Source organism: Buteo buteo, chromosome 3, assembly GCF_964188355.1.
Source record: "Buteo buteo chromosome 3, bButBut1.hap1.1, whole genome shotgun sequence".
Taxonomy (NCBI): Eukaryota; Metazoa; Chordata; class Aves; order Accipitriformes; family Accipitridae; genus Buteo; species Buteo buteo.
In genome coordinates, this window is record NC_134173.1 from 26853513 (window position 1) to 26879078 (window position 25566).

The 25566-nt window shown below is 48.5% G+C and overlaps 1 protein-coding gene across 1 annotated transcript; it reads left to right on the plus strand.

The window, feature by feature from the left end:
* Positions 1-333: 333 nt before the first annotated feature.
* Positions 334-21836, plus strand: GATA6 (GATA binding protein 6). Its single transcript, XM_075023113.1, has 7 exons — positions 334-432; positions 1882-2804; positions 6407-6573; positions 9889-10014; positions 11430-11517; positions 11612-11718; positions 20232-21836. Exons 2-7 carry the CDS (start codon positions 1901-1903, stop codon positions 20397-20399), a joined length of 1560 nt encoding a protein of 519 aa, XP_074879214.1. The 5' UTR covers positions 334-432; positions 1882-1900; the 3' UTR covers positions 20400-21836.
* The last annotated feature ends 3730 nt before the right edge of the window (positions 21837-25566 follow it).

Genomic DNA, 25566 nt, shown 5'->3' on the forward strand with positions numbered 1-25566 from the left:
GGAGAGTGTGTATTATTTCCGGGCTAAAAAAAAGAAAAAAAAGACTCGGGCATCTGGGAGGGGGAGTCCCCCTCCGCTCTTCCCTGCTCCCCGAGCAGGGGGTCGGCCCCCCCCCCCCGCGGGCACCCTGAGGTGCCCCCCGCCCCCCCCGGGGGCTGCGCCCGCCCCCGGCGCGGCCGCGCTGCGGGCCGGCTGCCCGCCGGGACTGGCACCCCTGCGGAGCTCCGTGTTTGTTTAGGGCTCGCCGAGCCCAATCAGGGCCGGCTGCCTGCAGTTTTCCGGCAGGGCTGCGAGAGGCGCCTCCTCTCTCCTTTTTATACATCGGCTCCGGCAGCAGCCGCCGGACTCGCCGCCGCCGCTCGCCCCCGCCGCACTGGATTTACCGCCCGCCGCGGCCCCGCGCCCCGGCCCCATGCCGGGCACCGGCAGCAGGTTTGGCCTCTCGCTTCTCCTTCCCCCACCCACCCCTTCCCCGCTCCCTCCCGCCGCGATTTCCCGTCTTCTTCCTCGCTCTTCTGCCTCTCTGCCTTCGGCCGCTGCGGGAGGAAAGCGGCGCGGCGGCGGCTGCGCCTGGCTGGGGGAACCCGACGGAGACTTTGTGGGCAAACATCCGATGCCGGTGCCTGGAGCCCTTATCTGCCGGAGCCTTATCTCGCAGTTATCTCGCAGGAGGGAGAGACGTATTCGGTGCCTATCTGCGAGGGGGCTGTGTGTGCGTGTGCGTCCTGTATTGATGTGCCTATGGTTATCTGGAGAGCCCCGAGGTGGGCTGAGAACGGAAAGCCGCGCCGCCCGCTTCTCTTGCTGTCACTTCTCTGCCTCCCCTTTCGCTTTCCGTCCCTTCTCCGGGAGGCTGGGCACCGGGGTCTCTGTGTCTGTTTGTCTGTCTGCCCGGCCTCTCTCAAGCTGGCGGCTCCGCAATGCGACCGGTCTCGGCACGGCCGCCGGCGCCGCGGCTGGCCGCGGGATGCGTGCCATCCCCCAAAGGTGTGCTCGGGCTCGGGGCAGGCCCCCAGGCAGGGCTGCCGGCAGGCACCGGCCCCTGCGGCAGGCACAGCCCGCCCGGCCCGGCCCCTGCCCCGGCCCCTGCCCCGGCCCCTGCCCCGGCCCCTGCCCCGGCCCCTGCCCCGGTGCCGCCGCGCACACGTCGGGGCCCGGCCCGTGCGCATCTCCCGGCTGCCTTTCTCTCCTCCTCCTTTCCGTGACCTTGGGCTGGAAATAAGCAAACAAGCGAGGCGATGCGCGGAAAAGCTAACATCGCTCTCCGGAGAGGTAACCTTAAAGGGATCGCCTTACTGATTGTTTTCTCGGTGGAACCGAGTCAAATGACTCATTCATTGAAATAATCATAGTAACAACAACGACAGCAGCCAAGGAAAGGGCTTTGGCATAGACCGGGAAAAATGCCCCCCTTCCCGTCTCGCTCCCCTCTGTCCCCACGCCCTCCCGCCCACCTTCCCCCCCGGCGTGCTTCATGTTCAAATCCGCAGCCCAAGATGCGGAGGGAGAGGGGAGCAGCCCGCCGGCGGCGCGGGGAGCGGGGCCGGAGCCCGCAGCCCTGTCCCCGCGGGACCGCGCTCCGCGGGGCGCTGCGCGGCCGGCGGCTCCTGGCCCCTGTTGACCTGGGCTGCCTGATCCCATTCCGCCGGGGCGAGGGACAACAGCGCCGAGGCGACATGACTGATTAAGCGCTCAGAGGGTCCAGATAAGCCCTGATGAATCTCATTAAGGGAGGGAGACGGGCTGTCCTGTTTGCTAACTTTGTTGTTATTATTTCTCTCCCCCCCCCCCCCGCTCTTTTGTGTCCTCCTTCCCCGCCCTGCCCTGCGGACCCCCCCTCCACTCCTCCTCCCCTCCTCCCCCTTCCCCATCCACACCCAGAGGCTAGAAGGGGACCTGGATGGCCGTGGCTGAAGGCGGCTGCTGCGCGGTGAAGCGGTGCGCTGCGGACGCCGGCGGTTCCTCCTGCCCTTTCGCGACCAGGGAGCCGCGCCCGTCTCCTCCTTCGCCCTCCTCCTCCTCCTCCTCCTCCTCCGGCTGCTCCCAGGGCGAGCGCGGCTCCTGCAAGACTCCTCTGCCGGAGCCCGACGGCAGCTACCGGCCGCCCCCAGCCGCCGAGGGCAGGTCGCTGCTCGCCCCCTACGTGCACTTCGGGGCCCCCCACCCCTCCGGCCTGCCCAGCTGGGAGGACATCCTGCTCTTCGCGGATTTAGACCAAACCAACAAGCTGATCTGGTCCAGCCGCGGCCCCAAGCCGAGCGCCCTCGGCGCCGAGCAGCCAGAGGAGATGTACCAGACCCTGGCCATCTCGGCCGCCCAGGGCCCCACGCCTTACGACGGATCTCCGGGCGGCTTCATGCACTCCACGCCTAGCTCCCCCGTCTACGTGCCTACGACCCGCGTGGGCTCCATGCTGCCCACGCTGCCGTACCTGCAGGGCAGCGGGGCGGCCCAGCCCAGCCACCCGGGTGGCGGCCACGCCGTCTGGTCCCAGTCGGCCGCGGAGAGCCCCTCATACAGCACCGGCGGCGGCTCCCACCCCTCGGGCCGCTTCCCCTACTCCCCCAGCCCGCCGGTGGCCAACGGGGCCTCCCGGGAGCCCGGCGCCTACAGCAATAGCCTGGGCGCCAGGGACCAGTACAGCCCCCTGGCCCGGCCGCTCAACGGCTCCTACCCGGGGCCCTACACGTCCTACGTGGGGCCGCAGCTGACCCCCGCCTGGCCCACGGCGCCCTTCGAGAACTCCATGCTGCACTGCCTCCAGGGCCGGGCCGCCCCCATCCCCGTCCGGGCACCCAGCGCAGGTAGGACCCGCCGCCGGGGGCGCGGGGGGCGGGCCGGGCAAGGCAGGGCAGGGCGGCCGCCGCATGTCGGGGCTGCCCGCTGGCGGGGCCCCCGGGGGGTGCCGGCGGCGGTGGGGCTGGCCCGGCCCGGCCCGGCCCGGCGCGGGGTTCGCCGGCTGGGCGGCGCGGCCTGCGGCGGCTCCGATGCCGGTGGCAGGTCGGCTGTCCCGGGACCGCGGCTCTTCTGGCGTGGAGGTGGCTCTCGTCGTTTGCGTGGGATGGGGGGGGGGGAACACACCCCCAAAAAGCGGCGTTGTTCGGAGTACGGCAATCCGGGTTGCAAACCGCCGTTCCCTGAACGAATCGCCCGGTGCAAGCCTCGCTTTTAAGCTTCCCGGGTCCCTACATTTCTGCTTCCCCAAAACGCGGTGATCTGGCCACGAAATGGTGACAAATTCACTGCTGCGAATTCACCTTTCTTGCAGCGCGGAGGAAAATTGCAGGGGCCCGCTTAACCCCTTTTGGATTATTTCGACTACAGACCCCTTCGCTGCTTCGTTAAACGAGAAAAGCAGCAAAGCAAAACCTCTGATACGAACGAGAAACCCCGTTTCTAAACTGCTGTTAAAATATGGCACCTCCTGATGGGATTTTACTTTCGCTTCCGAGGTGTCCTTCCTTTTTTTTTTTTAGTTTAGGAAATTCTCGGTGTCAGTAAATTAATTGTAGAAGTGGAGGTTGAGCTGTGATGATTTAGTCAGAAGTAGAAAGATTAACGATTATTGCAGTCTCTTCAGCTTTAGAATATATGTATGTATCTATAAATACAGACTATAGAGAGGGGTGTGTGTGGGTATGTGTATATATATATATATATCTCAATATATCTATGTATATTTACATATATTTGTGTATATTTATATATATTTATGTATATATGTGTATGTATACACGCGCGCACGCACACAGTTGATCAGCATTTGCTTTAATCATAAACTCCCCACCAGGTCGGTATATTTTATATACACTGTGATCTTCTCTTTCAGTGCAGTGTTGCAGAAAATTACTCGATGGCTTTTCATCTTTCCAGAGGGGTGTAGACGATGCTTCTCCTGTCTCCCAGCAGATTCAGGCATTTTAAGCCTCCTGCTTAGTGTTTACTAACATGACAGAGGGAAGAAGACTCAGTTGTAGTGGTGGTAGGAGAAGGGCAGAGGAAAGCCGAGAAGCCATGTCTCAGGGCGACACGAAAGTTGACGGTTTTAACTCAATTCCCAAAAGTTACAGTGTAAAACTAGGTGATGGAGGCAAAAATTCCGTTTGTGTTTTTTTTTTCTTCTTGGGTTTGGTTTTGTTTAGGGTTTTTTTTGGTTGGTTTTTTTTTTTTTTTTTTTTCCGGGAGAAAGGTGGAGTTGGAGACTCTCGCGGCAGGGAGAGGAGAGGGCTGGGGGAGAAGGAGCAGAGGAGGCATGGAGCAGGGCGCCGGAGGAGGCTGGGGCAGGAGTGCCAAGCCAGCCGGGGAGGGGCACGGCGGTTTCCCCTGCTGCCGGGGGTCACTCGCCCGCCCGCCCCTGTGTCCCTGGGGCCGCCGGCCCGGCGGGAAAGGCGCGGGCAGCGGCTCGGGCAGCGCGGGCCGCCGCGGCGCCTTCCTCCCCTTTCCCCGGTCGGTGCCTCCGGCCCGCAGTGCTGGGGAGCCGGGGGGCAGGGGTTGGTCTCTGGGTGAGCGGCAGGATGGGCGCCGGGGGAGCTGCATCGCGCTGTAACGCGGGGCGAAGGAGCCCGGAGCTCCTGGGCCACGCGGGTTTCCTGCTCCTGCAAGAGAAAACGCGGCAGCAAAGCCGAAGGCACGCGTGCTCCCGTTTCAAATCATTCTGTCAGCCGTCCGGAAAATTGTAGCCGCAGTATATTTTTACGGCTAAATATTAGGCAGTTTTGATACGGCTTTCTTAACGTTACTCGTAGAGTTACTAAAACAATATCTAAAATTTGAACTTTATTTTGCTTTCCTTAGAGGGAAGTATATTTCCTACGATCTAAGGGGAAAAAAAAAATCTTTAAAATGCCCGAGAAATATTGTCACGGCAGAATTTCTTTCTGCAGGCACGAAGGTAATGTTATGAAGTAAACAGCTGAGACAAATAACTGTTTAACTTCCAGCGTCCTTGAAGCCTTAAGCATTTCCCTGATTACAGGCTTCAATGGTGCTTTTAGTGCAAAGATTAATAAATCTTAGCGATGTGCTCAGAGCTACGAGCTGACAACGTAAGTTGAACCGTGCTCTCTGGACTCTGCCGTGTGCCCGTTCCTGTTTAGCTCCTAATAATTTGCAAACGAAGGGAGGAGAGAAATGTATTTCGGTGGGTGCGGGCCAAAAGGCCGTTTCTTTCTCAGCTCAATGCCCGCCGTGTCATCGCAGCCCTCTTTCCAAAGCTGCCTGACGTTTACAAGCTCTCTTTTGCTTTACTGCACAAAGCTGCTAGCAAAACGTAAAAGAATAACCCAATGATGAATTAAGGCAGGTAGCGGAGGGGATGGAGGGAGCAAAAAAAAAATAAAAAAAATCAATGACGAAGCTATGAGTCTGAAACAGGCTTCCCCATGCTCAACTCGAAAGCTGCTGCAGAAATCCAAACACCTTCTTTTATTATTTATGCACAACGTGGAACGGTATATGTAAAACCCGTCCTTATTTCCGCCCCCCGAAATATGGAGAGGTGAGTCAGAACAAGTATATAAAGATTCGTAGGGGTGAAGGTGTTTGCTTTTATAGGTGGGTTCTCTTTACTTTTTGCCGTGCATTTAGACCCTTTTTTTCCCAGTGTTCAGTAGCTATGAGAGCAGGAGGCAGAGCACCGCATATTTTTCCATTTCCTCCGTTTCCTACCAGCCAGCTCGAATTTGACCAAAGAGCTGAGGCAAAGTGCTCGCTCCCCGTTGCTGCCTTGGCACACCAGAGTCCCAAACGCTGTCTCTAAATTTGAAGTTTTTACTAGTTGCGAAGCATTTAAAATGAGAGTCGGGGTAAAAACTCCTTGCCCAGCCTCGACCCGGGGGGAATATGGGGCAAAACCACCGCTTCTTCTGCCCCGCCCCTGCCAGGGTGGACTGTGGAAGCGGGCTATTCTGTCAGGCACCTAACTCCTCTTGCTCCCCCGCAAAAGCCACGTGTACCCCCCTGTCTGCTCGGTGGGCACCACGACGGGGGCTTCACCCCTCGAGTGGACCCCGCGCGGCTCCAGCCAGATTTCCGACGGGCCAAATCCTGACGTGAGTGCAGGGCTGCCGGGCGTCGCCGCTCCGCCTGGCCGGTGCCCCCAGCACGTCCCGGGGAGCACGGGCTCCGCTGCGGTTTGTAAAGCAAAGGTTGCGCCGGGGCCAGCAGCGAGTCTGGTACAGTTAAAGAAATTTGGAAAAAAAAAAAAGAGGATTTTTGTAAAAAATCACCGCATGGCCGCGATCACTGCCGGGGAATTGCTTTTCCGAGGGCTGAACAGCGCCGGTTACTTGCTCGCCCGGGGCCCGTCTCCCGGCGCGGCGGGGCCGGGGCAGCGCTCCGCGGGGCTGAGCGTCCTCCTGCGGCCGTGACCCACCGCCTCTCCCCTCTGCTCCTGCCCCCCCCCCAGAGCTGCTGGAGGACCTGTCCGAGAGCCGGGAGTGCGTCAACTGCGGCTCCATCCAGACCCCGCTGTGGAGGAGGGACGGCACCGGCAACTACCTGTGCAACGCCTGTGGGCTCTACACCAAAATGAACGGTCTCAGCCGGCCCCTCATCAAGCCCCAGAAGAGAGTGGTGAGTGGGGATGGAGGGGAGGAGGGGCGAGAGGAGCTGCACCCCGAGGGACACACAGTCAGCGCTCACCAGGGGGAAAGCAGGGGCAAGGGTGGGCCAGCGCAATCAGAGCGTGTTAGCTCGGTGATCCCCCCGGCTGCAAAACCAAAGCGGGGCTTCTAGCCAGGTTTGCAGGCCAAAGTGGTCCCGGTGAGGGGCGAAAGGGCTGGCGGCCCTCTGGGTGCTGCTTCGGGCCCACCTCCGGGCCCTGCGCTGGTGAAATCGCCCTCTGCCCCTGGTGAGCCGCACACAGGGCATGGGCCGGCCTGGCTTTTTGAGTTGATAGACCCTGTCGGTGAGGGGGCATCGGTGGCTTGGAAGAAATTTGTGCTGCTGATGTTGGATGTTTCCAACAGAAAAAAAAAACAAAACGAAAAAAAAAAATCAAGGTTGGAAAGTGTTTGTTCAGAGGGCTAGGAATTTCTCCAGACCTGCTTTGTTTGCTGAGAGCTCGATCCTTGGGAATGTAAGCAAGTTTTGTATATAATTCAAAGAAAACCAATTGTTTAAACAATGATAATAGCCTTTGTTTTGTTTTACTCCTAAGAAATGAGCGGCAATTTTTCTAAAAATATACTCCTAAAACTAGGGGGGGAAATAAATAGTACAAACCAGAACCCCTGTTTATAACTCAGGCTGGCACTGAATAGGCAAGGAGAAAATTTAACAAGTGGGAACTGCACATTATGTTTAGCAAATCTGGGTGGAGGTCAGCAGAGAGAAAGAATACGCTCTTCAGTAATGGCTGTTACCGAGTGAGCCACAATAAATCACGCCAGTATAATCCAAGCTGATGTTTGGACCCTTGTGTATGGAGACAGAGTATCAAACCCATCAGCCTTTCAAGCCCCTTTCAGTCACGCCAGCTGCTTCGCTCCATGCCTGTTTTCCTAGTGTTAAAACACATCCCGTTCTTTATTTCACAATCATTTGAATTTAATGCCCTTACGGGAGCGGGGGTGGGGTGGGGAAACAAAAACCAAACCCGTGGTGATCAGAGCAGACAGTAAGTGCTCAAGAACCAGCTCACCTCTGCTTAAAGACCTTTCTTTAAGCCAAAGAGTTAATTTAACTTTAATCCAGAGGTTGATTACTGCTGGGTACCCATTTTTTCTAGCCCGTTGTCCACTACATTTCATGACACAAGGTGTTATCTCATCACTGGGGACAAACGCAGCAGATGGGGCTGATCTGCCGCTTGTCTGAAGTGTCAGAGCTTGACTGGCCGTGGCACGCTCACCCAATGCAGATTTCAAGTAGCTGATACCTGGCTCTGGCATTTCTGTGTTTCTTTTCTTTTTTTTGAAGGAGAGGTGGGGTTGAGGAGACTAAAACAGAGTCAAACTGCAGCCTGCTTTCAGCCTGACACCTCAGTGAAATAACTCTGAAATAGTTCTGCGTAACAATCCCTACCGAGTACCCTGGCCATAACTATAAATCAAGCATGACTGTGTGTTCATACAGTTGGAAATATGTAGGTGAGAAGGGAAAATGTTTTGAAAATGCTAAACATGTTTAGATTGCCCCAAAGTTTCTGATAAAATTCCTGCAGCAGAAAAGTCATTTTAGCTTCAAAACACCCCCCCCCCCGTTTGTTTAGATATAGGAATGAGCAAAAGCTATTGAAATAAAATATATGAAGATTTATACCAGACTGCATGCAAAAGAAAGAAAGATTTAACAGAGTGAAATGTCTGACAGTATTTCACTTGCAAAGAAAGAAAATGAAGCATATGTGTTAAAAGCAGCTTTTTTTTCACCTGACCCATGTAAAACTCTATAGAATTGAGGGGTGCAATTTGGACACTGTGTGCACATGTATTTAATAACAAGGCCAAAAATTCTGTTTCATGAGACCTGGATTTTTAAGATTAAAAAGTATATGCATGTACTTCAACCTATATTACACTTGGCTGGGTTTTTTTTGCTGTGCAATTAATAATGGATTACTGATTCAAAATTACAAAATTCATATTTAATCTGGAGTTCTTTCTGAGCTGTGGTGTAAGATGACAGCTTACTGCTAAAGAAACTCGAACAGATAAAATTCAAGAAACTTGGTTATTACTCTGGAATATTCTTCATTCTCAAAACATTTTTATCGGTTTCCCAAGTGGCAGGCAGCTCTGCGGTATCAAAGGTGACCGAACTACGTCTTAACAGCCCAGGAGTAAATGATTCAAGAGGAAGGGCATTGTACCCTTAAGTTAGTAATTTCAGTTATGGGCGCTTTATAGTCAGAATAAGATTAATGCAATCCTCTAAAACTGACTTCTCCATGTAAACTTGTTCAGCTGCCAGACACAGAGCTAGGCATGGATTTTTTTATATTTTTTTGACAATACGATACTTTGAAAAAGACTAGATTTATGATGTAGCTGGAATTCTTTGCTTGTGATGAACGTAAAAGAGATCACTTGTTACAGGGACTTTTATAACCCATTCACCTTCATTTCACATGTTTATGAGGACTGCCTTCACTTATGATATACAGCCTGCAGCCATAAAGCTCTGGGTTATACGGTTATTTCTGATACACGGTTGCTTCATCTTGGCTCCAAACTCCACGGAAGAGTGTCATAAATGGCTTGTTTGCATTGGGGACCTTGTTGTCACCCACCAGCTTTTCTGCTGGCCGAGGTGAAGCTCTGCTCTGTAAAACACGCTCCAGAGGCACATTGTTTTTTGTGTGAGGGTAAAATGGGCGATGATTAAAAGATGCTGCTGTTGTACATGTTACCCCTGGGATGTCCGGGAAAGTTTTGCCCAGCCGTGGTGCCACCAAGGGCAGGTGATTAAAGCGGCTGATTTTTCTGGTGAGTTGGGAGTATTGGTGGCAGGTTCAGAGCTGCCTCTTTGCCCACTGCACAGGGAAGAGGGCGTTGAACCAGCTGGAGAGGCGGCACAGGGGTGAAGTGCCTTCTCCTCAGCTGGATGGAGCTGTAGTGGAGATGCTTCCTAGCTGTCCTGCTGGAAGAAGAGCCAATGCCTGGCGTTCTGAACAGAGATCCCTGGGACAGCAGCTCCCAAATGTGAATTTTGCCTCTGCCATAACTGCCCAGAGTTGTAGACTCACAGTACCTCTTCATGTCACCTTTCCAGTCTCTGAAATGAGGATAATCTTGTTTTAATTCTGGGATGTCACTGATAGATGCTATAAAAACCCCTCCTACCGTCCCCGCTGCATGTTAAAGTACTTTTTATAAACTGTAAAGACATAAATCATTTGCTCCTGCCCGCCTGTTTATGCCTGTGTTTGCCTACGCTTGCCCCTAGCCCTCGTCGCGGCGGCTAGGCTTGTCCTGTGCCAACTGCCACACCACAACCACCACCCTGTGGCGCAGGAACGCGGAGGGCGAGCCTGTCTGCAATGCCTGCGGCCTCTACATGAAGCTCCACGGGGTAAGCGGCCGCTTTGCCGAGGGAGATTCCCTGCTGGTTCTGATGCTTCTTTGGGGAAGGGGTGGTCCTCCCGCCGGCGAGTGCCCGTTGTCTTTGGAGGGGTGGCATTGGGCTTCCTCAAGCTGGGTCAATGTTTCTGTTGATGCTAATGGTCTCGGCTCACAGTCTGGACCATGGAGTTAAAAAAAAAAAAAAAGGATAAAATGACTGAAAAATGCCCAGCATTAGAAAATGGTTATACCGTTTTAGCAAGTTATGGTTTTGACAAGTTAATGTGTTTGCCGTTGTAGCTCTCCTGACAGATCTGTACAAAGAAACCACCTCTGGATGAGTGGCAGTGGTCTTTTTGCCACCGGGATTTAAATGAGCTCTGCAGTGGGAAAAAAAAAACCCTAGACCTTTAATAAGACAGTTTTTCATGCACAGACATAGCTATGCCAGCAAAACTTTAAATGTCATTCCAGCCTTTGCTAGGCAATAATAGAGGAAGAAAATAGCTCTATCCTCAGTGTGGTGGAGTATGTTTTGGGTGAGACTTGGAGCCTGTTATGCCCCTGTGGATTAAGTTACAGTCAAGGACAAGTGTTTGAAGAGTTAGGGCATTAGGATTGATTGGGACTTGGTCTAGTCTTCAAGGAAAAAGTAAATTATATCACAGGTTTAAACTTTATAATGATAGTAAGCATATGCCTGAATTGTCTTTCCCCAAACTCATGTTATCATTAAGTTAAAATATATTTTAAGCCAATGTTTTCTGTAAAATGATTATTGTTGTGATGACACAGAACACAAAGCTGATTTCTGAGCACATTTTTCCCATAAATATAAATTTGGATGCTATAAGGCTGTATCACAGTTAGAATTGCTTATAAGATCAAATACTAAGTCGATTATGGCCTAAAGCTTCTGTCCTAAGATACTTAGTGGCAATGATCTGGTTTGCATAGCTGGTCCATAGGAAGAGGAATATTTTTTCCCCTCATATGCATTCTTGCTTTCTAGGATCAGCCACTGGAGATAATTCCTAACTGACTGGAATAAGGAATCAGGGATCAGATATACCCTGTCCAATTCAATTTCATATGACCTGGGGCCAAATGATGCTGTTTTTCCCTAAAAGTGTGCTGTTTATCTGTGGACTGACAGAGGTGTTGGAAACAGTGTTTAGCCCACATGAAAAAAATTTCCCTGCTTTCTTTATTCAGATACAACTCCCCTTGAAACAACCCATTGCTTTGCCCAAATAAAATGCAAAGTTTTTTTTGAATCGCTACTGTGACACAGGAAAAATTTACTTGCTATACATGACTTCAACAGGCATTTTCAACATCACTGTTTGATCTTGTAGTGTGTTTTGATTTTTTTATTAGAATATATATACCTCTGTGATCGATGTGGAAATTTAATTTTTTCAGGTTCCCCGACCTCTTGCTATGAAAAAAGAAGGAATTCAGACCAGGAAGCGAAAACCGAAGAACATAAATAAGTCAAAGGCATGCTCTGGTAAATATAAAAGGATAAGACAGTTGAGCTGCAAGAGTTTTTTTTCCCCTGGCTGGAAAATATTTGTTTTTAATATCGGTTCCCCATCTTTCAGGTAGCAGTACTACTGCGGTTCCTATGACTCCAACATCCACGTCTTCTACTAACTCAGATGACTGTAGCAAAAACGCTTCTCCCAGCACACAGACTGCAGCCTCCGGGGTAAGCCATAAGCCGATGTTGGTATCTGTAAGCAGGCTGATCACTGTGCAATGTTATCGCAGCTTTTATCTTATCTAGCAGAACAATAATCTAAACAAACTTTCCAGTTTTGTTAGCTGGTACTGGAACAGGAGTTTTGAAGGATATTACATATAGCTGTAAACACAATGACAAGCTGAAGTACTTTACAAACCTCTTAATTAAGATCTATATAATTTTTATGATTAAGTTAACCACAGTTCAACCCCAGACATTTTGTTTTGAAGTGTTCAGGTTCTTCTATTTCAAAGGTGTTCTTCTGGAGGAAAGACAATAAGTCATGTCCAATTGATCCTTTCAAGAAACAATTGTGCATGTACCCCTTTTTATCTGAAATGATCTGAACTTATAATTCAAGGCACTGGTGCTCTCACGTTTTCCTGAAGCTGTTAAATATATATGCATTTGTACACATTATCCCAAATGACTGGTATACTCCAGCAAAACTTTATCCTGCTGTATGGAGGGAAGCGCAAAGGTTTTTTGTTTTAAACTAAGATGTGCACTTAAACCCTGATCCAGACCCAACTGAAGCCAGGCTGGGGCAGCCCGCTGATTGCAGTGCGCAGATCAGCTCTCTCCTCGCAAAGGGCTCTTCAGGGGCCAGATGCTCAGCATCTGGCTGCACCGAGCTCCAGAGGAGCACCAGGGGAGCACTGATCATCCCCTGCTTTAGTTTTGATCCTTATTTTACATCATGTACTCAAACCATCTCAAACTTTCTTTCTTCACTCAGTTAGCACATGTGACAACAAATAGTAGCGCTAAAGTTGCGAAGCTTAATGTAGATTAATTTCTAACCCCTTGGCTATACATATCTGTATCCACACTCCCTCCTCAGGCCTTCTGTATCCTTTAATCTGCCACATCGTTTCTTTGAAAAGCTTTCCTAATGTGGCTTTTTCTACTCCTTTATTAATAAAAGGAAGACATTGTTTATAATAACTATTTTTCAATATGTCTCAGCATTCCCACATCCAAATTCCTTTCAATAGTTTAATTCCTGATGTACAAAGTTTCATTGTAGAAGGGGAGGAAAAAAACCATTTTTAGCAAATGTGATTGTTCATGGACTGACAGGGCCACCCAGTTTCAGAGGCGCTGGGTTTTGGGTTTGGATGCTGCCAGACAAGGATATTACTAAAAGGACTTGTCTTTGACATGAGAAAACCCTGTCAGTCCAATAAAATAAACAGATCACATCAAAAAAAGAGAAACACTAACCAAAAAGTGAACTGTTACTGGATTTCAGGCTCCCCCCAGTGAAGTACTATGCAGTGTTTTAGGGTCTCCCCTAATATTTGCAGTGGAAAAGATGAGGCCAAATTTTCCTCAAATTTTCCTTACATTGCCTTAAGCAGTACTACCAGTCCTGAGGAATGTCATGAGATTTATATAATGGTCAGAATTAGAAGGACAGTCCCAGCTGAGGCCGCGGCAGCAGTGTAGGCCATAGGCAGCGCAGCCATGTGCTGCTCAGGGGAGGAGGGGCCATATGGATGAGGTCCTATTTCCCCTATGCTGTTGCCTTCTTGGCTGGCTAAAGCCTGCCTTCCTTTCTGCAGCCCTTCCCCCTAGGAGAGCATACCAAACCTGTTTTAATAATCTTCATGTTATAATTTTAATAGTACCATTTGTAATATAATTTTGCCAGGTGGAGTTGTGTGGGTACCAGAGGAGAGTGGGGTAGGACACGATTTGTCAGCCAAAAGGCTAGCTGAGAGCTGTCTGCAGCTAAGAGAAACTCCCAGGGAACTTGAGGCTGCTCTTAATTACATGTAGGAAGGCATCCCCCAGTGCCAGGACTTCAGTTCTCCCTGATTTTTCTGTAGTAGATCAGGCTGGGAGAGGACACTTGCATGAGGGCCAGGGAAATCTGTCCCCTTGTATCCAGCAGGCAGGACAGTAACATCTGCACAGCCTTTTCCCCACCATGATTCAGTCAGATGTAGCCTGCATGTGCAAAGCACTTGCAAATTACCTCTTGTGAAAAATTTCAATAAAAGGAAGCGATGGAGGGAGGCTGTGAAGTGCGCTGAAGCGGGGAGGTTGCAGCAGCGACCAGACATATGGGCATCCCCTTGACTCTCCCTGACCCTACATGAGGGGCTAGTGATCTCCCACCCCTGCACTCCAGCCTCAAATGTACATAAATGAGGATGGGATTTGTAGGGGAGCAGTTGTCAGGACATGTTGCAGGTATGGCCACATCCTTCCCTTGGGGTCCTGGCTTTGCCCAAGCATCAGCAATTCAATGGCATGAGGACAGGGAAGACTGGAGGTGGAAAGCAGAAAGTGGTGGCTGTTAAGACTGGCTCCTGTTGCCCCAGACTTCATTTGGGAACATGATCACTAGCTGCAAAGGAAGTGAAATAATTTCTTATGGGCCTAAATATCGTGGGAGGGGCTGAACGTTCATAAGGGCCATTGAAGCTGTCAGGAGTGAAGGGATGTCAGCATTTTAGAGCGAGACAGCCTGTAATCTGATCACACGCTGAAGCAAAGACACTCTGCTAGACTACTATTTTCCTTGATTTCCACCACCTACCCCCCTGCAGTTGAGTTGACCCATTGATAGCCTGAAGGTTTGTATTTATTCTTAGAACAGGCAATGGCTTTACACAAGGAGAATAAACTTTTCCGGGCCATGTCAAGAGGGAAAACCCTCAGATGGATGAACCCAGGCTCTGTAATCTTTGGTCACTTTAACAAGAACGGCATCAATTCCTGCCAGTGCTGCTGGTGATGTTGCCGAAACAAGGGCACCTGCTGGAAGAGCGAACCTGGCTCATTCCCCACATGTTACACAACTGGCATGGCAACTTGTTTTTGTTTTGCTTTGTTTTTACTTCTCCAGCCTTTATTCTGTGAAGAGGGGAAAAATGCCAAATTGACATTAGGCAGAGAAATCTGATGACGTTTTAGAAACTGTTGTCTAAAATTCACAGCAATGTTTTTGCTAAATGAAACACAGAAAATGAATTCCTCTACTGGTACAAAAGCAATTTATTATGCCTTTTATGGGAGGCTGCCAAAAGGGTTCCCAGTTATGTAGAAATCTAATGGAAATGAAATTCAGCAGAATTCATTTGTGTCAGTAATGTTCACTTTTTGCCCTACCTTTCTTTATCTCTTTTAAAGGAAAATAAAGAGGGCAGGGCAGAAAAAGAGAAGGGCAGCAATTACTCTTGGAAATGTCTTTGAGGCTATCCATTTCATTAAGGGCATCTTATACGATGCCAATTTTGAGACAAATTAGCAAGAACCTTAAATGTTGATTTTATGTTCTAGCTGAAGTTTAAACATTTAAAAGATATGATTAATGAATTGCTGTGGGTGCAAAGTTGATTTCAAACATCCCAAAATGTAGAAGTGTTTGGATCAGAGATATTTCGTTGTCCCATTGCAAAGGGGCTATGTGCCAAATTCACATCTGGATCTAGGATTTAGGCCTATTTCTGTTTTCCTAAGCGGTATAAGTACTGGGTGTCCTGTGTTACTAACATGGAAAAGGTCCAGCTTCATGATATATGAAGTTGCCTTGCATCCCCATAAAAAGAAGATTTGAAGGTTTCAGACAGCCTGCATTTGCATCTATACCTGCTCTCCCTTTGATGCTGCTGAAACTGTACAGAGAAAAGCTATGCAGAGCAAGTTGCTAAACGAAGGGCACAGCCTGTAGTGCGCACCCATCCATTTCCATGCAGGGCCTCCAACTAGTGTGATTCCCAGAAGGACTTTATTCCCTTATTAGGATAAAAGGCAGTATGAAAACTGCTGTAAAATCTGCTTTTTATGGCAGGACATGGAAGCTCCTTGAGCCAGGGCTGATGTCAGTAAAGGCTCAGCAGCACCAGGGGAGCTCCTCTTTCAGAAGACTCTAGCGCGCCCTTTGCCTCCAGTTTGGAGCTTTCTCAGAAGGACTGTAATCATACACCATAGAATAACTTTGGACAGTTGTCTTTCAGGTAAAACTAGCGCTTACTTCCCTTGGAGGTTTACCTTGAAAAGTGGTTCAGGACTGGCTCTTCAGTGTTGTAGGGTGGAAAGCGAGAGAGCTGTACGAAATGGCCTCAGCAGGTGGTGAGCTAGCAGGAAAATGCATTTCTAACTGTCCCCAAAATGCCTGACAACCTGGGCTGAATTATCTGAACAGCTTCTCCTACATTTGCTTTCTTTTTTTTCAGAAGAGGGTTCTCGAGATGGTTAGAGGTGGTGTTCCTTGCTTCTTTTTAAGCAGCAGATTGGTAGGACATTCATGCAGGCTATAGGGAAATCAGCCTCCATACAGTATCTCCCAGAGTCTGGATGAACCAGAGACTCAATGTCTTAAAAAACCTCTCCTAAGCACCTGGATATCAGAAAGCTGAATGGCCAAAGGTCCTTCAGACTATCTGATAAAGATTTCAGTTGGTATAGAATAATTTCTTAGCTGTCGGGACAGAGTTTCCATGAGAAAGGCTCACCAGCATGGTTGGTAGGACTTTCACCTGGAAAATGGGAACACGGTGCCTCAGTCCTGGAATGAGTAAATATTTATCTAAACCAGGTGGAATAAGATCAACAGGAGGCACGAGGGACATGGCAACCTAAAATACCAAATAGTCTGGTAGTCAGGGCATTATGCTGGGAGATCTGATACTCCAGTGTAAACCTTCTCTTGGTCTCCTGCTCTCCTGTGTTAGTCCTCACTCCTGGACAAAACTGGATGCTGCTTTCTTCTCCCCACTCAGTATCATACTTTCAGTCATTCTTTTTTTTTGCTCCGTGTACATGTATCCAAAAGAGAGCATTTCATTTTGTATCAAACAGAACAAAGCAATTCAGCTTTTTTGCTTCAGTGAGGAAAACCAAGGAAAAAGAGTATTTTTGGTTCTACCCAAAACTTCTATATGCATATGGACACATACATTTTGCTTGGTTTCGTTTTATTGCCAAAGCAATAAAGCCAATTACTCATACACCCCTCGACAGCAGTGGGGTCATCAGCTTTCCCAAGCCACGCTGGAAGTTGCCTCCCTTAGGAAATAAATGAAGTATTAGCCACAGATTTATGTTGCTATAATACAAAGGAGAGATTAGAAGATATGTAAACATACACGTCTGCAATATAAACAAAAGGATCAATTGGACTAGCAAGAAATGACAACTTTGCGTACTAAGAGGGTCGCTAAATCAGAAGAAAAAAGCTGTGGTTTTGGAGTGCCGAGACTTGCTCTTCAGAAACCAGGGAGTGACAGTTTTGGGAGAAAGTGCTCTTGGTGGGGATGGCAGTTATTGCAGGGAGGCTGAGGCTGGAAAATTGAGGGCTCCACCACAGTTTCCCACAATATGTTATATGTGAAAGAAGTTTTTGCAAGTGCGTTTCAGCTGACAGTGCTTATCATTTAAGTGTAGTGAAACTAAACTAGGCTAACTGAAGAGGAAGAAAGTGTCGGCTAAGACTCAGCTTACTACAGACTTAATTGTAATGTTCAAAATTCATGCAGCATTTTGAACCTGTGAAGTGGATAGAGCAAAGGTCTATCTGATAGAGCAAAGGTCTAGATCAAGACTCTTCGCCACCCCCTCCAGCTGTTAGCACAACTCCTTGCCCAGATCTTTTGTCTTTCAGCTGCAGAGGTGTGGGGGAACGCGGGGGCAGGGGGTGTCCCTCCCCTCTCCCTGCTCTCTGTTGTGGGCAGATGGTGCAGGAAGGAGTCGGTGCAAGATAGAAGGAATCTTTCAGCCAGAGATGCTGGTGCTGTTCTACAGGCCAAGCAGCCTGGTTTTGATCTGGGCTAGCTTTAGTGGGGGAGAATTTGGCTCCAGGGTATTGACAGCAGTTTTGAGTATGATGTAGGTGTCTAAGTCCCTCTGTGGCTCTGGCTGAGGTCTCCTTGTGAGCATGGTGGGCAGGTCCTCTACAGAAAGGCCACCTCTGATCCAGACAACCTGCCTGGGGGCTGCCCCATGACCAACTCCTGCTGGTTTGTGTAAAAAGAAGAACCTTTGCAGAGACAAACACAACCTTCCTCTGTTTGTTTGGGGGGCAAGCTCTTCCCAATGGGCTTCATTCATTTTTTTTCCTCAAGAAGCTGACCTTCATTTGATTATCTATCCTATTACCAGATTTCAGCAATAAAAATAAATCCATTACCTTTTTATTGATAGAGCCAGCTGTTGTGAATTAGAAGAGGTCCTTGACTTAAGCAGCATTGTTCAGCTTATTTATTCCAGCTGACAAACATCCTCTAACAACTAACTGTAACCTCTGTCATCTTTCATCCCTTAAAGCTGGAGAAGAAAAGAGCAGAGGTAGGCAGGCTCCGGAGCAGAGCCATGATTCAGCCGCATCCTTTTCATGAGCTAAAGTTTGTTTTCCATGTCTCACTTTGGGAGCTGCCTGAGCTGTCTGGATTTGTCATGACATTACTGGGGTGGGGTTTCCAGGCCCAGCAGTCCTGCCCAGGTCCTGCCCGCCCTGGCTCAATGGAGCCAGGATCCGGCCTTGGTTGGGCAGGGATGGGCAGTCTTCAAACAGGACGTGCCTCCGTGTCCTCCCTTCTGGGGTGCCTGAGGGAGGGGTAGCTGATAACCCCACACGGAAACTGTGGGTCCCTGTGCCCCACCTTTGTAGGGCTGAATCAGGAAAAGGGTGAATTACACTTTCCAAGCCTGGAAAAAACAGGTAGTGATAAGATACTTGCCTAGCGGAACAACAGCAGCAAATATGGGCAAACGGGAACCTTTCAAAGCAGCTCCTAGTATTTTTAGCTAGGTTGAGCAAACACTGCTCAACTCTAATTTAAACCCTTCTTCCACTGTGGGGAGACTCAGGCTGTTAAAAATGATGTCTTTTGTGCTAACAGGGATCTATTTGATGTATTAGAAATAAAAAAAGCCTTTTTAAAAAACTAGGCTGATGCAAGACCAAAACCAGACCCAAAGGTTAGCGTGAAACTTGCCTCATTGAATTCTCCGTGCATAGTCACAGGGAAAGAGGATACAGAGATTCATTGTCACTGATTGGCAATTGTGTATTTCAGAGAGTGATAAAAAGTATTAAGATTAGAGCTGTTTTGGCTGGTTTTGGGGGGCAAGCAGTTGTTCCTTCCATCTCTCCATTTCTGGGTAGCAATTGATGGAGCGGGATCCTGGTTGATGACTGGGTAGAAGAATAGTGGCAATCAATCATTTTAATAAAAGCTACAGAAAATATTGGAGTCCAGGTTATTTCAGACAAATGTGACTGCTGGCAATGAGTATCTCTTTCAGAAGGTGAGGTTTTCGCTGAGTTGAGCACAGCAGCAAGAACCCTGCACAGGACTGTTTGGAAATTACATTTGAATAAATGAAGCCTTGCTTTTCCTATGTCAGGACTGCTAGCTTGGCAGGGCTCCAGGAGAGCCAAGAGCTCTACTCTTGTAAAATGATTAAATATGTATACTTTTCACTTAAACAGCAGGCAGGAAGCTTCTGCAGTCACAGTTTAGGACAGTCTTTTTTTTTTTTTTTCTTTCTTTTTAAGGAATCTCATCTGAAGACTATCCATTAACAAGTAAATTAAGGTTTTAAAGCTGACATATCCAAGAGTTAATTTTGCATGAAGTCAGCTCTTAAACATTTCCTTTATCAGGTGAAAATGTTGCCCCTTCTCTCTCTGGCACTGCAAATTTTTCCTCTTTAGCGGATTTGCTCAGCCTCATGGAAAAAATGATCGCTTCTTTGTCTTTGTAACTCTCCATTTCTATGTTAAAATAAATGGACTGGTTCCAGCGTAGTTCAGAGGTTCATCTTTGTGCCTACCAGGGCTCCCCTGTGTGTTGTCTTGTGTGTGTAGCTGGCAGAACAAAAAGGCTCCTGCTTCAAAGGCATAGAGTTTCTCCACTTGAGATGAAAGGAGCATCCTTTTAGTGGCCAGTCTTACAGGGGTGAAGTGGGTGTGGCTAGCTTTTTGAAGGGTGAGAAATGATTTTAGGCATTTCAAGGTCGAGGGATCCAAAGAAGGTTGATTTCCAGGAGGTGATATGCACCCACTGCTGCAGAATTGGAATGTATTGGGATTCTCCCACTGCGAAGTAAAACTATAGGTGCCACCACTCCCGGATCACATTTTTGGTGTTGGCATCTGTGTCCCTTCAGTAGGGGGCAGCGGGACACACGCATGTTACCTTCATCATGGTCTGATTTCCAGGTTTTTCTGCACATCACACGCTTTCTTTTCCACCTTGCTGTGAAGATAACCATGTGCTGATCTCCAAATGTAGCTGTCACTCCCGTCAGCGGGACTGAATGAGCAGGCTGACCCTGAGACATTTTTTCAGTTTCAGGATTTTGAGGCATGGGGGCAAGCAGAGGGCAAACCCAGGCTTTCCACAGAAATCCTAGGATAGCAGCTGTGCCCTGAGCCCACCGTGCTCCCACTCACACCCTGGTGCATGCAAAGCTCACCCGCTCAATGAAATCTCTCTCTGCTCTTTCCCCTGCTCCAGGCGAGCTCGTCAGTGATGTCTGGCCCAGGAGAGAGCACCAGTCCTGAAAGCAGCAACCTTAAATATTCAGGTCAAGACGGGCTGTACACAGGAGTCAGCTTGACCTCCACAGCCGAAGTGACGGCATCCGTGAGACAGGATCCCTGGTGTGCCCTGGCTCTGGCGTGACCCGGTGCGAGGGAAGCTGGATCCCGGCTCTGCGCAGCAGCCCCCAGGCATCCGTACACGGTTTCTTCTGCAGAGCGGTCGCCGCAGCAGCGGGAGTGCTGGCAAAGACCATTCCTCTGAAATTGTTTTCGTGCCTTGGCGGCAGAGGTGTTTTTCAACCTTCAAAAGAGGGTCTGCTGAAGCATCCAGTTCCTCATCTATGCAAGAAATATATAGAGAAAGCAAATGCCTGCCGGGGGATACCTAATGCAGCCTTACACTCTCAAAAAAGAAAAAAAATTAAAAAAAAGAAAATGGAAAAAAAAAAGAAGAGATAAACCTAGACCTATTGATAGATTCCAGAAATACATCCTCGACTTACCCAGCAGTGCTGCCTTTCTGATTGTATAGTTGTTTTCACTTTCTCATTGCCTACTCTCCCAAGAATCTGGCGTAAGTCATCAGTGTCGGGGGGGAGTAGCAAAGGCCTTAATTACCGGAGATAGCGAGATACTTTTTGACGAGCATCAGAAGTATGTACTGCTTGAGTTGGTGCAGACATCTCACACCGAACATTTGATGTCTTCACCCTGTCAGTCCTCTCTTCCTGCGCCCTTCATCTTCAGTGTGCCTTGCTCTGCTCTTCAGAGACCAGCTATGCCCCTGGAAGAAATCACAACATTTGGTACAAGTCTCACAAGGTCCAGCTTGTTAAGATTTTGGGGTGGGGTTTTTTTTTGGTTTAAAATATTTACTCACTTTGCAAGACTGCGATATAACTTTTAAAGTACACTGTGACTGAGGTTTATGAAAGTTCATATTTTCTGGCTGAACTGTATAGAGTCAGTCAAAATTTGTAAACAGGGTAGCAATCAGATATTTTTCTTCCATATATACAATAATTTTTTTAAAGAAGTGCAATTTGCGTTGCAGCAATCAGTGTTAAATCATTTGCATAAGATTTAACAACAGTTTTTATACGAATGAATGAATGTAAACATTTTAACTTAATGGTACGTAAATAATTTAAAAGAAAAACTTAACTAGGCATCCTTAGGCTTTTTAGTGCAACAAAAACCCATCCACTTTCTGTTTTTCCAGTTGTTAAAGCAAGAGTTTCAAAGAACAAGCCTTCTCTCAGGAAAATTGCCCTAGTCATTGCTCGGAAGTGTTGTACAAAAATGCAAATGCATCCCCAGGGTTTTTTTGCCATTGAGTAAGTATGTGCTGGAAAGAAACAAATCGCAATGAAACTTTACTACCTAACTGATACATATGTAAATACTCCATAAGATATTTAGGCATCTTGAAAATGTAGGATGCAATCTGTATAGTGTGACTGACACATAGTTAGGTTGGTTTCCATTGGTTTTTAAGTGGGATGTCATTTGGAAAGTTGTTTCATCAGAGCTTTACAAATAAAAGGGTATCATTTTGGGATTTTTTTTTTTTCCTGTACACTGTGCCTTCTTCTTTGTCTCCAATGCAGTTGTTAAGCTACATTAAAAGCTATGGAAATGTACCTGATGCAGGCGGAGTGTCTGATGGCTGCAAGGAAGGTCTCCAGCTGAAGTGCCTGCTCTGGCTAGCTAAGTCTGCATTGCGTGTGGCTTTTCTGCAGCTCCCCTCACTACGCCTTCTGATGATATGTAAAACTAGGGCCTCCACCTACCAACACAAGACCCTTATGCACACGCAGGAGGTTTTTTCTGATGAAAGTCTCGGGAACTGATCCCATGCTTTGTGAGAACTGTCATGGTTTTGCTTGGCCTTCACACAATAGCTAAAGGGTATCACCAGGTCCCCTATGTGTGCAAATATCAGCCTGTCACCCACTGCAGACATAACTGCATAAGGCCAACTGGGTGGCAGAGCTGTTGCATGCCTTCTGGCATCCTCTGGTGGCCAAAGGTGAAGGGCAGCAAAAACTGGGTGCTGCTGCTGCTGAGAAGAGAAGACAGTGAATTTTAGCTACTGAGGGGAGTGGAAAACCTTTCTCTGGCTCTGAGGACTGGTCCTCTGCATTGCTCAGCTGATTGGAGCAAGACTAGCCACCGAGTGTGATTTCCAGCTATGTCAGCAGTACTGTGGGACCGGGAAGCTGGGATGCCCAACCTCCGTGATGCGTGGAGTGGCTGCAATGCATCCCTTCACCTCTCTGAGCCAGACCTTCATTTGGGGTGAATTGGGATAGTTCTTTGGCCTCCAGTGAAGCTATTGCTGATTTGCACCAGCTGAGAATCTGCCTCTTGGTTTTCCAATCCCGAGAGTCGAGGCCACCTCCTTACCCCAGGTGTGTTGTGTGGACTGTGGGATGAACACTGCAGCACAGCCCTCGGAGGGGAACATCTTCTAGCAAAAAGGGGTCAGGCCAAGCCTTGTCTGGGGTTTGGACTGCTCTGGCCAGCCAGGAGTGGGGACCCATCACCCTTCCTTATGGGACCATCACACCAGGCTTGGTTGCAGGGCCACCTCACATCCTTGCTCCCTGGAGGTTGATGTGACTGGGTACCCCAGCTCTGCTACCCTTGGGGACATGTGGGCTTGGATCTTGTGATTTACAAAAATAAATCCCTATCTGAGTGCAAAGTGAGCCGTGCAGAGAAACTTTAGGTTTAAAAAAGCAAAAGGTGTGGAGAAGAGGGTGAATATCTTTCCTTTTGAAGCATTTGTTGGCTAAAATGCCCTTTTCTGTGGTTTTCCAGTGTTGACACTTAAATGGATAAAAAAGCTGTTGCTAACTGGTGTTGAAGAGTGTTCAGCCTTAGCTGGGGTTGGCATCCTTTTTTTTTCCTTTTTTCTTGCCAGGGGTGAAGTTTGGTGTGCCACTTCTGAAAAGCCTAGCACAGAACTCACTGCCGGGTAGGTCAGAGCTGTATTGCTTGGAGTTATCATAAAACAGGAGGTTTAGAGTAGTGCGTCCCAGTTTTGGGCTGCAGAAAAAGTCAGCTGGTTGCTGACTCTCTTGCATGGAAGGCCACGCTGCTTTGAAACCCTGTGGCACAGTTTAAGAGGGCTCCCAGGAGGCCCTGCTCCCTTCTCAGCACCACCTTAAGCCAGGGTCTGGCTTGGGGTGGTTCCTGCAGATAACAAGTCTTGCAGGGGGAATAAAAAGATGCCCTACGTGAAAAGACTCCTCTTGGATCTGAGGCTGAAAATACTCTTTTAGGCAATATCAGGGAAAAAAAAGAAAAAGAAAAAATAGAAAAAGCAACATTTCATAGAGAAGGTGTTTCCTGTTATTTCTTATCGGCAAAAACATCAAGAATGAAATATTTTACCTCCTTGGACCAGAAGCAGGGCTAAATCAGGTTTTCATCCCTCTGCAAGAGGGGGGTGCAGTACCATGTTGCCTTACTGTATAGATGCTGAAGAGCTCAAAGCCAGGTTCTGTGTTATGATTTTACATGGAAAAAGAGTGTAAGAACAGTACCTCCCTACTCACCAAAACTGCTCTCCAAGTATATTGATTGCTGGAGCTGCTACTGCTCAACAAAATAAAGGTTTCTTTTTTTTTTTTTTTGTAAATTTTGCCTTTTAGTCCTGCTGAGCTGGCATGGCTCTGAGCTGGATTTTGCTCTGGCTCATATATCGTCAATAGCACTGATACTGATGGATGGCCTGGCCAGATGCTTTCCTCACTTATCCCTGTTTCTCTTCAGTGACAGCCCCTGGGATGGGCTGAGAAAGAACAAAGAAAGAGTTTGACCATGGATCTCAGTTACTAGTGAGGCTGAATGAGCCAGACTGACCTCAGAGAGTCTCTCTAGTACCAGAATGAAGCTTCAGAGTTGACATTTGGGGAAAAAAAAGCATATTTTTTTGTCATGTTAGCACCTTTTCTCTGGAAACTGCCAAAATTAAATAGCCACTGTCTCAAGGCATCTGCTTCAGGCTCCCCCACCAAGCAATACTAGAAGGCTTACATTTGCTTGGGTGGCCCTTCAAGAGTAGACTGCTCCTGGCCATGTGTGTTACCCCGGGCTCCAGTCTTCCCTAGGTCCCAGGGTTGTTTTAGTAGTGTTCCCATCACCCTCGCCCATAATCATATTTTTTCTGTTCAAAGTGCTTGAAATAAGTTGAGATCCCTACTGTGGTCCAGAGTGGTATTTTTCAGCATGGCATTGAAGGCATATACTGGTGTGGTACAAGTGCTGTGGAGGTACGTGAGGGTGCAACAGCTGCTGGGCTTGGGTTGGTGACCTGGGTAAAATGGAGAGAACCAGCCTTGGACAGGTTGCCCAAAGGGAGTCAGAGGCACCTGGCTGTTTCCAGAACTGCAGGTGGGCTTCGTTACATGTGCGTGATCAGAGGGCAAGGACCTGGGTATGAAGTGAGGAGCCAAAGTAGCTGATTCGGTTTGGTTTTCTTGCTGCAAAGCTAGACAGAGCCACGTGCCAGCCCTGTAACATTTGCCATGTAGAACTTTGATAATTTACTGTCTGTTCCTGTGTAAAAATAATATCTCTTCTGCTGCTTTCCAAGAGAAGAAGGGATTTAGAAGTGACAACCTGTCCTTGCTACCATGAGCCTTAGCTGAGCACAGGCTGCAGAAACCCAAAATGGACTTAAACTCTTCCTGTGTGCTCACAGCTCCAGATCTTCCTTATCCAGCTGTCCTGAACTTCATTCCCCACAGATCCTCCAGTTCCTAAATCTGTATATACTGGACATTCCAAGGTTGTGTCAAACAAACACACTGAATTCTGTATTACAATATAGGGCAAGGGTTATTGCAGTGGGCCAGTGAGAAGGAAACGGAGGGCCTGAGGAACAGTTTCAAGTGCCTTCTGCTCCACATGTTTCAAAAGCCTTGAAGTCTTCGTTACAGGTTTGTAACATGTTTTGGAATCACTTCTTAATCGTTCCTTAAAGATATCTGATGAAAGTTGTTTTAATATGTAGGAGAGGGGAAGAGGATTTAGGTGCCCAGGTGGACACGTGGTCAAATGAGTTGTCAGAGCAATGTAGTAACCAAAAGTGCTAATGTACTCCTTGAACAAATAATCAGGAAAATACTGAGTTGGAGTAAGGAGGTAATTTTACTTTGGGATGCTGCATCCAGACCTGGCATCCACATTTGAAAAGGATGTTGAAAAATTGGCGAGGTTAGGGAAAAGAACCACAGAAATTATTTAAGGACTGGGGAAAACGTCTGGCCTTGCCAAATTTAAAGACCACAGTCTGC

Bases quoted from the DNA above. Each gene is read 5' to 3' on its own strand.
- GATA6 (XM_075023113.1), top strand. From the start codon at position 1,901: ATGGCCGTGGCTGAAGGCGGCTGCTGCGCGGTGAAGCGGTGCGCTGCG. The intron at 10,015-11,429 runs GTAAGCGGCCGC...TAATTTTTTCAG, and splicing joins TCTACATGAAGCTCCACGGG to GTTCCCCGACCTCTTGCTAT. The intron at 11,719-20,231 runs GTAAGCCATAAG...CCCCTGCTCCAG, and splicing joins CACAGACTGCAGCCTCCGGG to GCGAGCTCGTCAGTGATGTC.